This window comes from Zeus faber (genome assembly GCF_960531495.2).
Source record: "Zeus faber genome assembly, chromosome: 18".
Lineage (NCBI taxonomy): Eukaryota > Metazoa > Chordata > Actinopteri > Zeiformes > Zeidae > Zeus > Zeus faber.
The window spans coordinates 6,680,664-6,697,177 of NC_137210.1; the positions used below are offsets into that span (position 1 = coordinate 6,680,664).

The 16,514-nt window shown below is 44.8% G+C and overlaps 1 protein-coding gene across 1 annotated transcript in view; it reads right to left on the minus strand.

The window, feature by feature from the left end:
* LOC307244374 (contactin-associated protein-like 5) overlaps positions 1-16,514 on the minus strand; it is a gene marked incomplete at both ends in the record, with an annotated part of 108,470 nt that overhangs the window by 55,677 nt on the left and 36,279 nt on the right. The window contains one exon of the mRNA XM_080019523.1: positions 14,462-14,655. Within this exon, the coding sequence (XP_079875649.1) occupies positions 14,462-14,655 (194 nt within the window). The remainder of the gene's footprint in view (positions 1-14,461; positions 14,656-16,514) is intronic.

The window sequence follows — 16,514 nt, forward strand, 5'->3', positions numbered from 1 at the left end:
ATCCAAACGACCACATCAATCTGAGTTTCTCTCTGCCTCAGTGAAATAATCCCACAGCACACTACTATCCTGTTAACCACCAGAAAACATCACAAACCACGGAAAAACACTTAGAATTGGATTATTAAAGATTATTATGGCCTACAAACAGTTAGTGAGGCAAGACATGAAGGCATTTCACTGCCTGTATGTATGAAAGTATGTATATGTACAGTGTACTTATAATACTTATTTTACCGAGGAATTTACCAATTAATTCATTAAAAATCCTACAATGTGATTTCCTGGATTCTTTCCCCCCATTCTGTCCCTCAAAGTCGAAGTGAACCTATGATGAAAATTACAGGCCTCTCTCATCTTTTTAAGTGGGAGAACTTGCACAATTGGTGGCAGACTAAATACTTTTTTGCCCCACTGTATGTGACGAATAAAGCTCTTGAAGAAGACTCGCACACATCTTTTAAATCACTCAGGAGTCTGGAGTCACTCCGGCAAAGGAGTCTGACAAGAAAATAGTTACCGAGGACAAAATTCCAGTCCAAGGCAAGGAAAAAGGTCCAGGCTTAGAATTCGTATTTAAAGTGACTGATTTCGACTTTGCGTCCTGACAACACGACACGTTTTGACTTGTGAGAATCCCATTCGCAACTTCATCGCTTCTTATGGTTCGAACTCCCAGTGATGAAACTCGATCATAGTTTGATGAACGCAGAGCTGCTATGGCGATCAGAACTGGCTCCACACATGAATTAGTGCGGCCTTGCAATTTTTGATCTTGCGACACACGTGCAGGTTTTCCATTATGTATGTATTTCAAGTGGTCGGACGGAGGTAAAACGAAAACATCCCCAATACCCGAATGAGACATCTGTTCTGTCAGCGGGGTGAGAAAAATAAATAGAGAGACATATTCGCCACCGCCCACATAAAAGGCCCCCAGTAGGAGTGGGATGGAGGGCTAATAAAGCTCACACTGTGTTGTTGGAGGGGCCCCGTCGCCCTTCAACATTTGTATGCGGACAGTGGCCATTGTGACAGCTGCTCCAGCCCTTTCACAGTCTTTGATCCGAGGACTCGGTTCGAAATCTTTTTTACCAGCATCATTTCAATGGACGGTGAATACCATTTTTTTTGTGAAAAATCTCTCTCTCTCTCTCTCTCTCTCTCTCTCTCTCTGTCTCTCTCTCTCTCTTTCTCTCTCTCTCTCTCTCTCTCTCTGTCTCACTCTCTCTACCCGTAAAAAGAAAACGAAAGAAAAAAAAAAACCTTAAAGGAAAAGGTAAGTTGCGCCGACATCAAAAGAACTTGCTGACACCTTTCACGGAGAATTACGATAAGGGGGTTGAACCTTCTGAAAACCCCTCCGGAGCACAATAGGTTGAATGGGAGTGACATTCTCTCGCTCTCTCTCGCGCCTCTTCTTTTTCCTCAAGGACGAAGTCTTTCAGGGGAGTAGGAAAAAAAGGGGGATTTATGGGGGGGGGAGGTGTCTCGAAAAATGGTTTAATGAAGAGGAATGAGTATAGGTTTCCAGGATGAGTGAGCTTGGCGGTTTTTCGAATTATATGTCATAATTTGCTTGAGTGCATAATTGGCCATTTGATATGCTATTCTTTGCAAATTCAAATTAGACGTTTGATGGATGATGATATTGTTATTATAATTATTATTATGATTTTTTATTATTATTATTGTTTTTATTATTATAATTATTGTTATTATCATTCCTCTTGTGCGTTCTATTTGAGACATTTTGAGGGGTGCTTGGGGTAATAAATTCCATCTTAGACATCTCGTCTCTGCTGCTGACACACTCCGTGCTCTTTTGCCACACACCTGCAAATGGTCTCAACAGGGCCTTTGTTCCTTTGGCTTTCAAGGAATTTGCATGCCTATAATTACCGTTGGAACATCTCTCACACGTCGGACTTGTCACGAGGTGCCGCCGCTCACTCCAAGCTGGAGTGAGCGGCCGCACTCCGCAGCGTCGCTCCAACCGAAGAGAAATGGACGAAACAACCCGTTGTTATTATTATTCATGTACTGCATGTACTAAGGACAACAAACACCCAACATCCTACATAGTGCATTTCCTTTCCACAGCTATACCCCCCTTTTGGAAATGAAAATAGATTCAAAGCTAAAAGTTAATAAAAAAGACACAAAAAACAGCCCAACGTCACAAATTCACCATAGACGAGGCATATGCATATCTACAAAGTACAGCTGGATTTTCGGAGCCGCTGACTGTAAATCCCTGATATGATGTCCTTGGACATGAAAGCCTCTAAAAGCATCGTTGGGAATTGAAAAGACAGTGATAGAGAGAAGCAGCCCCTCAAAAAGAAAAAAAAGGCCCGGCACTAAGCACTTAGCAGCCCGCATACACAAAGTTTAACTGTCACTAAGTGACAAGGCACTGGAGATAAGGATGGATGGAGGTGATGTAGTTTATGCGGCCATTCTCGACAGAAAAGACGCTCCGGGATGTCAGCACAAGTGTCGACACCCACATCCGTCGTTGTAAAAGGAGCTCCGGCTTTATATGATGCGGTCCAAAAAAAATCTGTTCTAAAATATCTATATATATATATATAATATACAATTATGTTTTTTTTTAATAGAGCTAGCAAACAATTCAAGACACACGTTTTGAAGTGTAGAACCACAGCTTCAAAACAAGGTATCACTTTGGGGTGTCAAGCTAATATCCTGGAAGCTATGACTTATTGAAGATTAAGGTTCTGGAAACAGAGGTTCTGAGAAATCAGGCTTTACATTTTCAGACTTTTGCAGAACAAAGTACATATTTAGAAACACAATTAGCGCTTTAAATGGTTACATTTGGATAGTGCTGTACTCCTTCAAGGAGGTAATGTTAAATGTGTTTTTCAGAAATAATTTGAATCATTCATTTATAAAAATATTAGAAAATTCCATTTTAAGTTTTTTTTTTTTTTCATTCTAAATTCATGCTCACTCTATTATTCTGTAACTTTTAAACCTTCCCATTTCCTGCATTTATTGTTTTTTTTTTTTTCAGATTTGCAGATTGTGCTCATGAAAAAATCCCCAGGAGAAAACAAAAATGTTTTCTAGGTGCACCCTGCCGCCTGCTGCCAGCTCCAAGTTTTGAGATGTAATTGAGCTTCTGCCACCCTTTTCTCATAATCCATAACAACACGGAGATGACTTTTTCACACAGTAAAATTTCTTGATGAATCATGATTAATCGCATGATAGTTACACAATTATTCACGATTAATCGCACGGTAGTTGCACAATTAATTGTGACTAACCGCATGATAGTTACACAAATAATCACGGTTAATCGTGTGATAATTGCTTAATTAACGTGATTAATTGCACGATAGTTGCACAAGAAATCACATAATATTTGCAGGATTAATTGCAATTCTTAAAATTTAACAAGAACATTTAATATTCTCAAATATTGAGTACATCGGGTTTTAGCCATCCTTTGATTTGATTATTGAGAACAGATTAAATGCTAAAGCCCCAATGTTTCACAAGACAAATAAACACCTCCAAGGACTGAAAAAAGTTTGTTCATACATGGCAATAATCGTCTGACAAAAAAATTCTTCCGATTCAGGTCATGGTTTCTAAAGAATTGAAAAAACAATCCTGCTTTCACAGTCCGTTTTCAAGGAATATACTTTTAAAAAAGTGTGTGTCAAAATCCAAAATGATTGTTATAGGACCATCTCAACTTCTGTCCCTCGTGGTAACTCAAAAAGACATCAAGATGTCAAGATGTCAAGCCGTCGTACGCCAGAGAATTGTCTTCTTTTGCCGGTACTTCCTTTTCCGCGCATCTAAAATATAAAAAAAGAAAGAAAAGAGAAAACACGGCTTCTGGGAACCGAAAACAATTGATCTGTTTTATTTTTCTGTTGCAGATTTTGAGAGCCGAGGAAGAAAACAACAAGCAATCATTTGTGATTTAATGTGAATTCATTTTATTTTGCTTTAATTTTGGTTAACAAAATATATAAAATAATATAAAACAATTCCAATAGCAAAAATAATAATAACACCAATAGCAAAAATAAAAATAATATCAATAGCAAAAATAATAATGATACCAAAAGCAAATAAATAAATGAATAATAATAATAATAAAAAAAAAAAAAAAAAAAAAAAAAAAAAATAATAATAATAATAATAATAATAATAACAAATATAGCTGCAGGCAGCAATACACAGGGTCCAGTTTGGTCGTGTTGAGTGTGTTTTACAGTTTACCGGGTTTCCTGAAACGCAGCATGATTTTCCGAGTTTACTTGAACGCAGCATGGGATCCCGCCAGTCTGTCGTCTTCTGGTTGCTCGTCTCACGTAGCAACCACTATGCGGCCTACACAGCGCAACCCCCTGCTCTGTCTTAAAACAACCGTCCATGTTTGCCTGTAAACCAGAACTTCTCATAGTTAGAACTCAGCTCTATTTCGACAGACAAGTGGAAATAGAGCTTCGATTGCATTTTCAGTAGTTTCGTTTGCATGAGATACGAAAAACGTTGTGGTATTTCTGGGCGTCATTACCATTGCACTGCTTTTATTTTTCCATTGCCTCGCTGGATCTTGAACGCATCACTGAGTCGCACATTTCTGTGTTTGAGGGACGCACTGATTTTTTCAGAACATTTTAAGAATTATTTTTTATTATTGTTTTCATTTTTCTGCCAAAGTAATGTGACCATAAATTTCAAATATAAATCGAACCGATCTACTAACATCTACCAGGTATGAAGCTGTATAAATATACATGTAAATCGATAGTTTGCTGACGTCTTAATATTACAAAGTGACCGAGTCGGGACACGATCCAACTGGACATTCTCAATCGGAATCTGTACATTTATAGTAAATAATATGATGATGTCATAAAGCGGCTCACTGTAAATCTCATCTCATTCATTTTGGACGTGTGACGTGACAGTAAACCAATACCAACTGAATATTTCGGGTCAAATTTGTTCGGTTTTTCACTAATTTCTGCTCCGTATGTGGATGAAACTTCAACCAGGGGGTCTTTGTTACAGTGCGGTTCAAACAAGACGTAAACTGTGATTGTGCGTTATGTTAAGTTGGTGTTCCAGATAGTTTTAGCCTTCAAAATTCAGAATTCTTTTTCCCGAACAATATGAATAAGGGGCTGCCGAACAATAACAACAGGGTATGCAGGCTGGACCCCTAAATATAGCTGCGGGTGGCAATACACAGGGTCCAGATTAGTGGGTTTTACGTTTGCGACAGGGTGATGTCACTGCAGTAATGATGTTCAAGGCCTATTTTCAAGGCTTTGAAAAGGCTTTGATTTAGGTTAGGGTTATAACTAACTACAATTCAAGATGACGTATAACCAAAACAAATACTCTGTAATGGAATACATCATTTGTTGTAATTGTAACTGTAACTGTAATTGTAATTGTAAATCTGACGTTGTTGGTCATCCTCCATTCCTCTAGGACCCTGGTGCGTTAGTAATAAATTGATAACGTGAAAACATTATGTTACATTAATGTTACATAGATTATTATCAACATTCCAAACACCTACCTCGTATTTAACAACGGCTATCTCTTTGTTTAATCTAATTGTCTTCTAGTAATACTTTACCTAATTATTTTCAAACATAATAAAGGTTAAAAGTAATAAAGTAATACCGGTCACTGTGTCATTTCGCAACAGATTAATTAAGTAAATAGATTATGTCAAATCATCCGCGTTCCAGGCCCAGCACCTACCTTGTGTTTTTCTGCGATTATCTCAGCGCTTCTGTGCTTCTGCGTATGTACAGACTGTCAGAGTGTGTTTTATATTCCTTTAGTTCCTTTAGTTGCCATCTTGCGCATGCGCACAGAACTTTTACTGTTCCAGAGATGATAGAAACACTGTTTTTTACTAACTTGTTCCACAGGAATGGAACGATCTGGAACAAACTCGGACAACGGCATGTTGGAACTCCCCCAAATACATATCTTATTCATTGTGTCCGTGGGATGGACGGTTCCATAAGATACACACACCACTGATCCGTTCCCTACGGGTTGAGAGAATTTCAAATACTACCACTTTGAATCGTTTTCACACTGAAACGCCATCTGCATATAATGTAAAAATAAATATTACAGTGATTACATGTTGCACAGTTTGCCAATGTACGCTCTCACATGGATGGAAAAGAGTGCTCCATCACCACAATAAATGTTTTTTTGGACATGGAACCCTTTGTTTATATTAGCTTTGTGACGATTGGTACTGTACTGGAATTGGTATTTGACAGATGGGATTAAACGCTTAATGCTCCTTAGTATTCCCTTCAAGTATTATTTATTTCTCAATTAAAAATAAGGTGATTGCGAGCAGGGGTGTCGCTAGGATTCAAAGACATTGGGGGCTTAGCCCAAGCACACCGGTGTGTGTGTGTGTGTGTGTGTGTGTGTGTGTGTGTGTGTGTGTGTGTGTGTGTGTGTGTGTGTGTGTGTGTGTGTGTGTGCGTGCGTGTGTGTGTGTGTGTGTGTGTGTGTGTTTTTTGTGTGTGTGTGTGTGTGCATGCGTCTGTGAGCGTGCGTGCGCGGATATTATTTGGATATTAAAATCTATTATTATATAATATTTTAAAGCATAGAGCCTTGAAAGCCTTGCTTTCATTATAATAGTGTAATTTGTTTTAGCAGATGTTAATTGAGTCCAGTCATATTAAATCATTATAAATAATGATATTTTTTTGTCGTGGAATAAACAAAATATTTAATACTATTTCATAGTTAAAAGAAAAGCTTGGGTGCTGTAGGAGTCAGATTTCTTCTCCGCCCACCACGTCCATGTCCACTCCGTTCGTTCTTCTCTAAATTAACTTTTTTCCTATTTCTACTTAGGTGAGAGCGATGCACAGCGCTGATCGCTGGAGTGAGTAACAAAGGAAACAACATATTTTATGAAAAATTTAAATCCACACAAATTTACGAGGACCCCTCGTGCACGAGGTCCCAGGCGATTGCCTAACTATGCCTTATGGAATGACCGCCTATGCGTACAGCAGAGCTGCAACGGAGCTCCCAATTTGCATTTTTGAACAACAATATTGTAACGCTGGGGTACTGTGTAGATGTGTGTTCTGTTGCTTTAATTGAGGGAGGTGTCACTGGTTGGGGATTGGCTGCAGGCTCTGTTCCGGGAGGGAGAAAAAGGAGGGAAGCGAAGGTGGTGGTTGTGTTTGTTGGTGGTGCGTGCGGGAAACGAAGTAGCTGAGAGACACTGCCCCGCATCTATCAGTTACCTTGGGCTAGCCACCCTGTTATTTGTTTTAATCCAGTGCCCTCAACCTCGGGTTAGCTGTACGTCAGTACGTGACTGACAGGAAAATAAATCTGGGCTCAGTGTTTGAGTTAGCAACTCGGATCTTGTCTCCACGCCTTGTCTGTCAAGCTACCCCGCTAAACGTCACATTGGTGTCAGAAGTGTTGGATTTCCCACTAATCTACGGTAGCTAAAACGACGACGATGGAGGAGAAAAGAATGCTGAGTGGAGTGCTAACCCCCCCCTCCGTCTGTGGAAGCAAAAGTGAGTCAAGCGCGCTCGGATATAACTCCGGCGGAGATGGAGGCACGTTCGGGTGGAACAGAGATACAACGGAGGAAAGTAGGAGACGAATCGATTAATTATCAACATCATAGTTCAGCATACACACCCGAAATGGAAAAGAGACTGTTCAGAGAGTGGCTGAAGACACGCTATGCGGCTGCGATGGAACAGCAACCCGGCAGCTCAGCTGCTGCTGCTGCACAGAGACGTGAATCTGGAGCTAGTTGGGAGGGTGCTATTCCAAAGCTGAGGGTTCTGAGTTTGGAAGATGAGCAGGATAGCCTTATGGGTGAAGATAAACAGGCTACTATTATTAACCGTGTGTTGGCCCAGCCTGAGGGATCAAGGAAACAAAATCATAATGTTGAACCAGCAAGACGCCTTGAGGGCGATTACAGGAGCGAAGGGGAGGAAAATGTGACTCAGCATGCTTACTACATCCCCTTGATAAACCGTGATCACAGGCCCCCTGACAGCTTCCAGCACTCCGGTCAGCGGCCCCTTCCTGACCCTACTGTAATGCTGACTACTGCTCTCACTCAAGCCTTCAATGCAGCTATAGCTCGTGCATCCTTGTCCCCGAATACCGCAGCAGCGCCGGCAGCCACTCAGAGAAGAGACCAAGTCAAGGCTGGGCGATATGATGGCTCTACTGATTGGGAGACATATTGGGTTCAATTCAAGTTGATAGCCAGAGCCAACGGGTGGGACAAAATGGAGAAGGCGGTCCAGTTAGCCGCAGCCCTGGAGGGGGCGGCTAGATGGGTTTTGTTGGACCTTTCAGACAGTGAAATGGCTGACCCACAGGCTATAGCAGAGGCCATAGAAAGACAGTTTGGTGATCCAATCAATAAGTCAACAGCCAGGCAAATGTTTAATGAGAGAACACGCAGAGAAGGAGAGAAGCTGGGCGTGTATGCAGCTGAATGACGTCGCCTGGCCAGTAAGGCGTTTCCAGAGTTCAGCGAAGAACAGAGGTTTATCCTTGCAACGGAGGCGTTCATCAGCGGACTGAGGCCTGACAAGCTGCGGGAGCAGGTCAGACTCAGCAAACCTGAATCCTGGGAGGATGCGCTGGAGCGCGCACAGGAGGTGGAGGATATCTTTATGGAAGGACGGCATTGGAGGCCGACACGCAATGTTGATTCCCTTCCGCGGCGGGACACAGCTAGGCCCCCACCTAGGCCTCAGTATTCTAGGGGGGCACCAGACCAGCTGTCTCAGGTCTGTTGGAGGTGTGGCCAAATGGGCCACATTCAGTATAACTGCCCAGAACTCTCTAATCCTATGCCGCCTGCCCAACGCAAGCCGCCGGGAAACGGGATGGGGAGCAGAGGTGAGGAAGGTCACTCCGCTCCTGGCCGTTCACCTTCCATGTATTCGCCAGCTATGAATAACTGCGTCGGGGTGGCGGGTTCTGTACAACCACAGTCAGGGCTCAAGGTGTCCCGAGTGCTGTCCCTGATTAATGGGAAGCCTATATGTGCACTTGTTGATTCAGGTTCTTCTGTGACAATCGTACGCCCAGACATGTTTCCAGAGAATTTCCAGGGGTGCTCTACAGTGCGGCCTCTCATCACTGTGACTGGAGATAGAGCAGCAATGCTGGGTCATGGTGAAATTGAGCTCCAGTTGGGGGAACAGACTTTCCCTTACACTGTGTGGGTGGCTGTTATCCATGAAGAGTGCCTCCTGGGGTTTGACCTCTTGCGAGACACTAATGCCGTGTTGGATGTGGGTCGAAAGAGGGTGACGTTCATGGGTGTTCCCCCACTACCCCTGATATGCGGGGACGAAGGAAGTGGGGCGGTCCAGACGCCCAGCGTATTGGAGAGGGCAGAGACGTGTGGGGAGGTTGCCTGAGAGGAAGGGCAATCAGAGGCTTCAACTGTCCCCGCAGAGACCATGCATTCACAAGGACACCTACCACAAGAATCAGGCCCAGAGCGTCTGGCGTGCCTGTCCACGGAGCCTGCGATCAACAATACAGCAGTGAGTGAGGGCGAGACCCATGGTCTCCCGCAAGAACCACATTCCCAGGAGCAAGTTATCAAGATGGTTCTGGATAGAAATAGAGAGGGGATGTCAGAACAGCAACATTTATGGGATGTTCTGTATGAGTTCCGGTCAGTCTTTGCCACGTCGCCCACTGACCTGGGGAGGACCCATTTGGTGCAGCATGAAATCGACACAGGCACGGGGCACCCCATTCGCCAGCGAGCACGGCGCATTCCGCTGAAGAAGCAGGAAGCTGCTGAACGATGTGTGGAGGAGATGTTGGAAGCTGGGGTGATTGAACCCTCAAGCAGCGCGTGGGTGTCGCCCGTGGTAATGGTGCTGAAGAAAGGTGATTCAGGGTGGCGGTTTTGTGTCGATTTCAGACCACTGAATGACATAACTGTGACGGACCGGTATCCCCTGCCCCGAGTTAATGATGCGCTGGATGGGGTCAGAGGTTCAGCCTGGTTCTCCTCGCTTGATTTGAGGAGCGGGTATTGGCAGGTCCCGCTGTCACCAGACGACCGGCCTAAGACGGCCTTCACAACAGGCTCTGGATTGTGGCAGTTCACGGTCATGCCTTTCGGATTGTGTAACGGCCCAGCCACATTCAAAGGCTCATGGAGAGAGTCCTTGCCGATGTCCCACCTCAGAACAAGCAGGTCTATCTGGATGACGTGCTGGTCCATGGTCCAGACTTCACCACTGCCTTAGAGGCCCTTCGGTTGGCGCTCTCCAAGTTCCAGGCGGCGGGGCTGAAGCTGAACCCAGAGAAGTGCAAGATGATGCAGAGGGAACTCATTTTCCTGGGCCACAAAGTGATCGGTCAGGGGATGGACACAGAGGAGAAGAAGGTTGCGGCAGTTCGGGACTGGCCGGTGCCGAAGAATGCTTCTGAGGTCCGCTCATTCCTAGGCCTGGCGTCATATTATCGACGGTTCATCGCAATGTTCTCAACGGTGGCTGCACCTTTGCACCGTCTGACATGTAACAATGTGAAGTTTGGATGGGGTCCTGACGAGCAACAAGCATTTGATGCGCTGAAAGCAGCCCTGTGTCGGTCCCCGGTTTTGTCTGCCCCAGATCGGATGGGCAATATGTGTTGGACACGGATGCGAGCAATGATGCTATGGGAGCGGCCCTGGCCCAGATCACCGAAAAAGGCGAGCAGGTGATTGCTTATTACAGCGAAACCTTCACTAAAGCAGAACGCAATTATTGTGTGACACGAAGAGAACTGCTGGCGGTGGTGGAGTCTGTGCACCACTTCAGGCACTACCTATGTGGGGTGAAATTCCTCATTCGAACAGATCATGCCTCTCTCAGATGGCTGATGTCTTTCAAAGAACCGGAGGGACAAGTGGCGAGGTGGTTGGAAAAGCTGGCCCGTCTCTGAGAGGACTGTGGTCGCAAGGGGATGGCCTAGTGCTTCGTGATGGTGTGCTCTGTAGACATTGGAAGGAGCCGGCATCAGGAAGAGAGAAGTGGCAAGTAGTTGTGCCGAAAAGCCGTCAGGAAGAGGTGCTGAGCTTCCATCATGGGCAGCCTGGGGTGGGGCACTTTGGCATTAACAAGACGCTGAATAGGGTGCGGGAGGTCCCTGTGTAGCCCTGATCCCTGATCCCTGTGTAGCCCGCAAAGGACCCTCAGGCCAGAGTAGAGCGCCACTGCAGCAGTACCGGGTTGGAGCGCCCATGGACAGGGTCGCTGTGGACATGCTAGGGCACTTCCCCCGCTCACGGCGGGGCAACCGCTACGTGATGGTGGCGATGGATTACTTCATGAAATGGCCGGAGGCTGTGGCCGTTCCTGATCAAGAGTGAGCGACCGTGTGTGGGGCGTTAGTTGATGCAATGTTCAGTCGGTTTGGCGTCCCTGCGGAGCTACATTCAGACCAGGGGACCAATTTTGAGTCCAAGCTGTTCGGGGAGGTGTACGAACAACTCAGAATCCGCAAGATTCGGACGACGCCCCTTCACCCGCAGAGTGATGGTCTGGTGGAGAACTTTAAATACACGCTGGGAGTACAGCTGGCCCTTGTGTTTGACAAGGACCAGAAGGACTGGGATCTGCATTTGCCGATTACCGTTTATATTTGAAAATCCATTATTAAAAGAAAATACATTTAATAAGATTCAATTATTGTATAAAATATTATTTTCTAAAATACTTTCTCCTATGTGTTGGCGTTGTAAAATTATTAATACTTGTACGTTGCTATAAACCAGAATTTACAATTTGTAGATGAAAATCCATTATCAAAATATTATAAATCTAATAACATTCAGTGATTTATATCAAATATTACCTCCGGACATATATTTAAATTAACTAATTTAGTATTCAGATACAAATCATGAGGGGCGTGGCTTAATCAGAAACAGTTCATTTTTCAAAGATAGGACTGTTTCTAGCGACAAATTCACCAGCGAAACCCGATCAGTTTAATACGATTCAGTTATTAATCTCAAATAGTGTCTTCTAAAATGCTGTCTTGTGTGTGTTGGAGTGGGGAAATGATCTATATTTGTATCCAAATATAAACTGGCATTGGTTAGCAGGAAGATGTTCCATTTTTACCGAAAATACAATTTCTCGCCGAAAAAAATCCCAAATTAATTATTTATATCATATATATTTTGTCTTACAAAATGAATTATTCTACCACATTTTTATTTCCATTTGTTTTGCTTTTGCTCAGCAAGATCATTCTGTTTATCGTATTGGTCACTTCACAGTCAGCACGCTGCTGCATTAATATGTCAAAAACTTAAATGATTGATGAAGTCAACTAAGTTAACTTTCCAAGAAACTGACAAAACACTCATCCGTCCCTCTCTCTGTTTTTGTGTTTAATGGCGGCTGGTTTTGATTTTAGCAGCATACTGCTATGTGAGACTGACAGACGACTCTATCTAGGATATGATTCAGCTTTATCTACTGCTGCTGGAAAGGAATATAGTGAAATACTGCTTCCCTGGTCAAGCACGTGCACACACACACACACACACACACACACACACACACACACACACACACACACACACACACACACACACACACACACACACACACACACACACACACACACACACCTAAATTACTGTCTCCTTACTGTCAACTGTTGAATAGTAATGCATGACTTGGAAACGATTTGTTCGTAGTGAACACATCTTTTAACTTACTCAGGAGTCAGGAGTCATTCTGCCAAAAGAGTAGCACTGGCCCAACAAAGAAAAGTTCAGCTCTTTTTAGAGATTCAGCTCTTGACGAGTAACTTGAAATTCCACCAAAATTAATAATTTCAACAGAATTAAATGATTCTCGTGTGAATTCCATTAACAATTCAGAGAACTGGCTCTTCTGGCTCTCATTAGACCAACTGAATAAAAAGAACAAAGTCTGAAAATTTCAATGAGCTCCTTGGGGCTGCCTGCGGCTGGCGTCCACGTGTTGGTTTAGGTTGTGATTGCGTGTTTGGGGCTCAGGTTGGGGGCGGCCGGGGGGTGCCGGTTTCGGGTTCGGATCTTGGCCCCTTGGTTCGGCAGGTCGGAGCGTCGCTGGAGAGTGGACTCATACCCCCACACCCCACAATTTTAACTGCAATTGCCAACAGCACATATTGAGCACTGGGGTTTTTCTGGGGTGGCGGGGCACTGGTGGGTTGGTATGTGGGCGTGGCTGGCTGGGAGGCGGCCGGCTGGGCTCGAGTCCTGGCGGCTTGGGCCTGGTTGTTTCTCGCATGCTGTAGCCAGGCGGGGCTGCTGGGTGCTTTCTGGGCCTCTGGGTGCCGCTTGCTCTTGTGGTTGTGGGTTGGAGTGCGGGGGGTGGCCGTCCGCCTTTGCTTCCGCTGCGCGGTTTCTCTGCTATGAGTGGTCAGGGTGCCAGGGGTGGTGGAGGGCCCATAATCCGGTGTCCTGATCTGTTGGGAGGAGAGGTGGCAGGAACCAGCAGTTGTTGGTGAATGGTGTCCAATTCAGCCTGGAAAATGTCCAGGAACTTGGTGCAGAGGTCAGGGGCGTCAGCAGTGTGGGAGGCAGCAAGTGGGCGGAGCAGACAGTAAATGGTGGTGAATTCTGTTCTGGGGTAGTTTTTCTGAGAGCCAATAAGGGTGGAATAGTAATTGATCTTGGTCCTGGAGAGTTCCTCCTTGGAGGACAGCACATGGTCTTCAAAGGTCAGACGGTGGACGACTGGTGGCCTTCATGATGCGGAGGTCAGTGGTGAACCAGGGGGCGGGGTGGGTATAGCATACAGTCCGGGATTTAAGGGCCAGAGAGTCCAGACCGCTGGATAGAGCAGTGTTATAGTGGGTGACTAGGCCGTCCGGCAAGGTGTCAGGGGGAGCCAGGGCCATGAGGGTCGCAAGCAGGTCAGATAGAGCTGGTTGTGGTTGTTTGTTTATTTGTCTCACCCGTGGTGATTCTCCCCCTCTTGGAGTAGTGATTAGTCGTTTATAGACCTAAACATGGTAAAATAGTTCTTCAAAAAGGTGGATTGGTGGCTGTTCTGTGTAACAAAAACCAGGTGATCTTGACACCGGTCGTCGACAGGACAGAGTTATTGCAGCAGTTCTTGATGATAAAAGAATGAGTAAAGAGTTGCATTGCAGGTTGAGAACTTGAACTCCACTTGCAGACTAACTCTGTCCTGGATGCAATAGCAAACAAATACTCTGCGTTGTATGCCCAGCATGCTGACAGCACAGGTTACAAAAACAAACAAAAAATAAATAAATAATATTTTGTCAATAGCCACTCAACCAGCGATTGACAGGCCACCCCAATTTTTTGGAGCCAATCAGGATGGATGATTGGATAGATGGATGGATGGTAAAGGCAGCCACTCACCCCGACCCCATCCTCCTGCCGGTACTGCTTCCAGGCTCGGCCCGTGTCGCTGTAGAGCAGCAGGTAGCTACTGATCCAGTCTGAGCTGTCGTAGCGCCCCTGCGTGGCAACGGCCGTCACCTCCACCCGGTCCCGGAGGTCCAGCTGCAGCCAGGGCTCGCGGTCCGTCACCAGGGGAGACCAGCCGCCCGCCCCTGGTGGAACAAAGAGAGGAAGAAAGACGTGAAATACAATGTAAGAGAGGAGAGATTCCGAGATTTTAGAGGTTTCCGCAAGTGAACTTAGCATGTGCATCTAAATGTGTTAAAACCCGATCCCTTCAACAGATGCCAGATGGCTCCTCCATTTAATAGGCAGGCGTAGGTGTTGGGCACATGTGATTGTGTGTGTGTGTGTGTTTGTGTGAGAGAGAGACAAACAGCTGGTTTACAGAGCGCAGGGTTAGAAAAGAGTCTTTGTGTGATTGCATAATCATCGTGCGTCTTCCACCGGCGTTTTTTGTTTTTTTTGTGATACGTGTAGTGCAAACAGAGCTGAATATTAAACGTTTCACACATTTAGATCCTACAAAAAAAAAAAATCCCCAAAAGGAGAAGAACAGAGAACAATCTTTATTTGTCACACAGCACACCACACTACAACACATCCACACACACACATGCTTTGGATCGTGGCCGGTGAAATGGTTCCTCTGCATTTGACCCATCCTGGCTTGTCCTTCCTCCGGGGCCACAGCCAGGAGCAGTGGGCAGCATACGTAGACGCGCCCGGGGACCAGGTGATAAGTGTCCATCGCTGGTCAGACGATGATGGGTGCATGTTTTTTTGAGGGGGGCCTTACTGACGTGAGGTGGAGGAAACCCCATGTGAGCACGGGGAGAACATGCAAACTCCACACAGAAAGGCTCCTATTTGGGCTCCTATTTTCCCATCGTGCTCCTACATGCCGGAGCACGATGCCAAAACGCCCCAGGCGGAAATCGAACCCCCCAAGTCATTGAAAGGACTTGTTCACTATGAACGAATCATTCTCGAGTCATACATGACTATTAGTCGGCCATAATGCTAAGCACCGTTCTCCATGTTTCAGAGGTTTTCAGTGGTTAACAGGATAGTGGTGTGCCATGGGATTATTTGACTTATTGCTGGTGGCTAAACATCATTCTCATTGAAAGTTATCCCTTAGTGCATGTGCATCGTTATGTTATCCTCTGGTGGTAAATGGGTATAAATGGCCATAAAACAACGCTACCTTAACTCATACTCTTAAAACGAAAGAAGATAGACGCAATAATGCTTTTAATGTATTTCAGATCGGCAAGCCCTTTGAATTTACTTAGCGCCCGACTGTCAAATTATCTAATAAAAGCCCATCCGCCATGACTTACTCCGAATCCACTATCTGTATTTGTTTGTCTATTTTGCATCCTCTCGCATGACATTTCCCTCTCGCTGTCACTTGAGCGATATTTGCCTCTGGCGGTGTCACGGCCTCCGCCAGTCTCTAGATATTTTCCACGGTTATGCTTCTCTTACAGCGGAAGCCTCTGCACTGCACTGTAGTGATGAAAAGTTCAGCTCTTTTCAGAGATTCAGCCTTTTGAGAATGACTCGGAAAAAAAGATCCATTGAACTGAACCGGCTCTTCAGAAGAGTCGCTTCGGTCCGTTCGGCCCTGGGTTGTGAATAGAATTTTCATAAAAATCACTGAATCATGTCAAAATTATTCATTTTAGTGGAGTACATGGGGTGAATCAGTCAAGTTTAATATGAATTATGCCAAATTCCTTCCCCTTTTTCTGCGATTAATGTAATCCTAATCGATTCATTATTTTTTTTATTAATGCCTGTGTATGTCCTACCGAGTCGAAAACAAACAAGCAATTTTTTTTTTTGCTAGAGTGATTCCCTGCCACTGAGTCATTCAAATTATTATTTCAAATTTTTTACAATGAACAAATCGTTTGCAAGTCTTGCATCACTGCCGGATAGGCTTGATTGCATTGTTTATCAGGTAGGAATTCATAGTTACGAAACTGTGTTTAATTGGGGG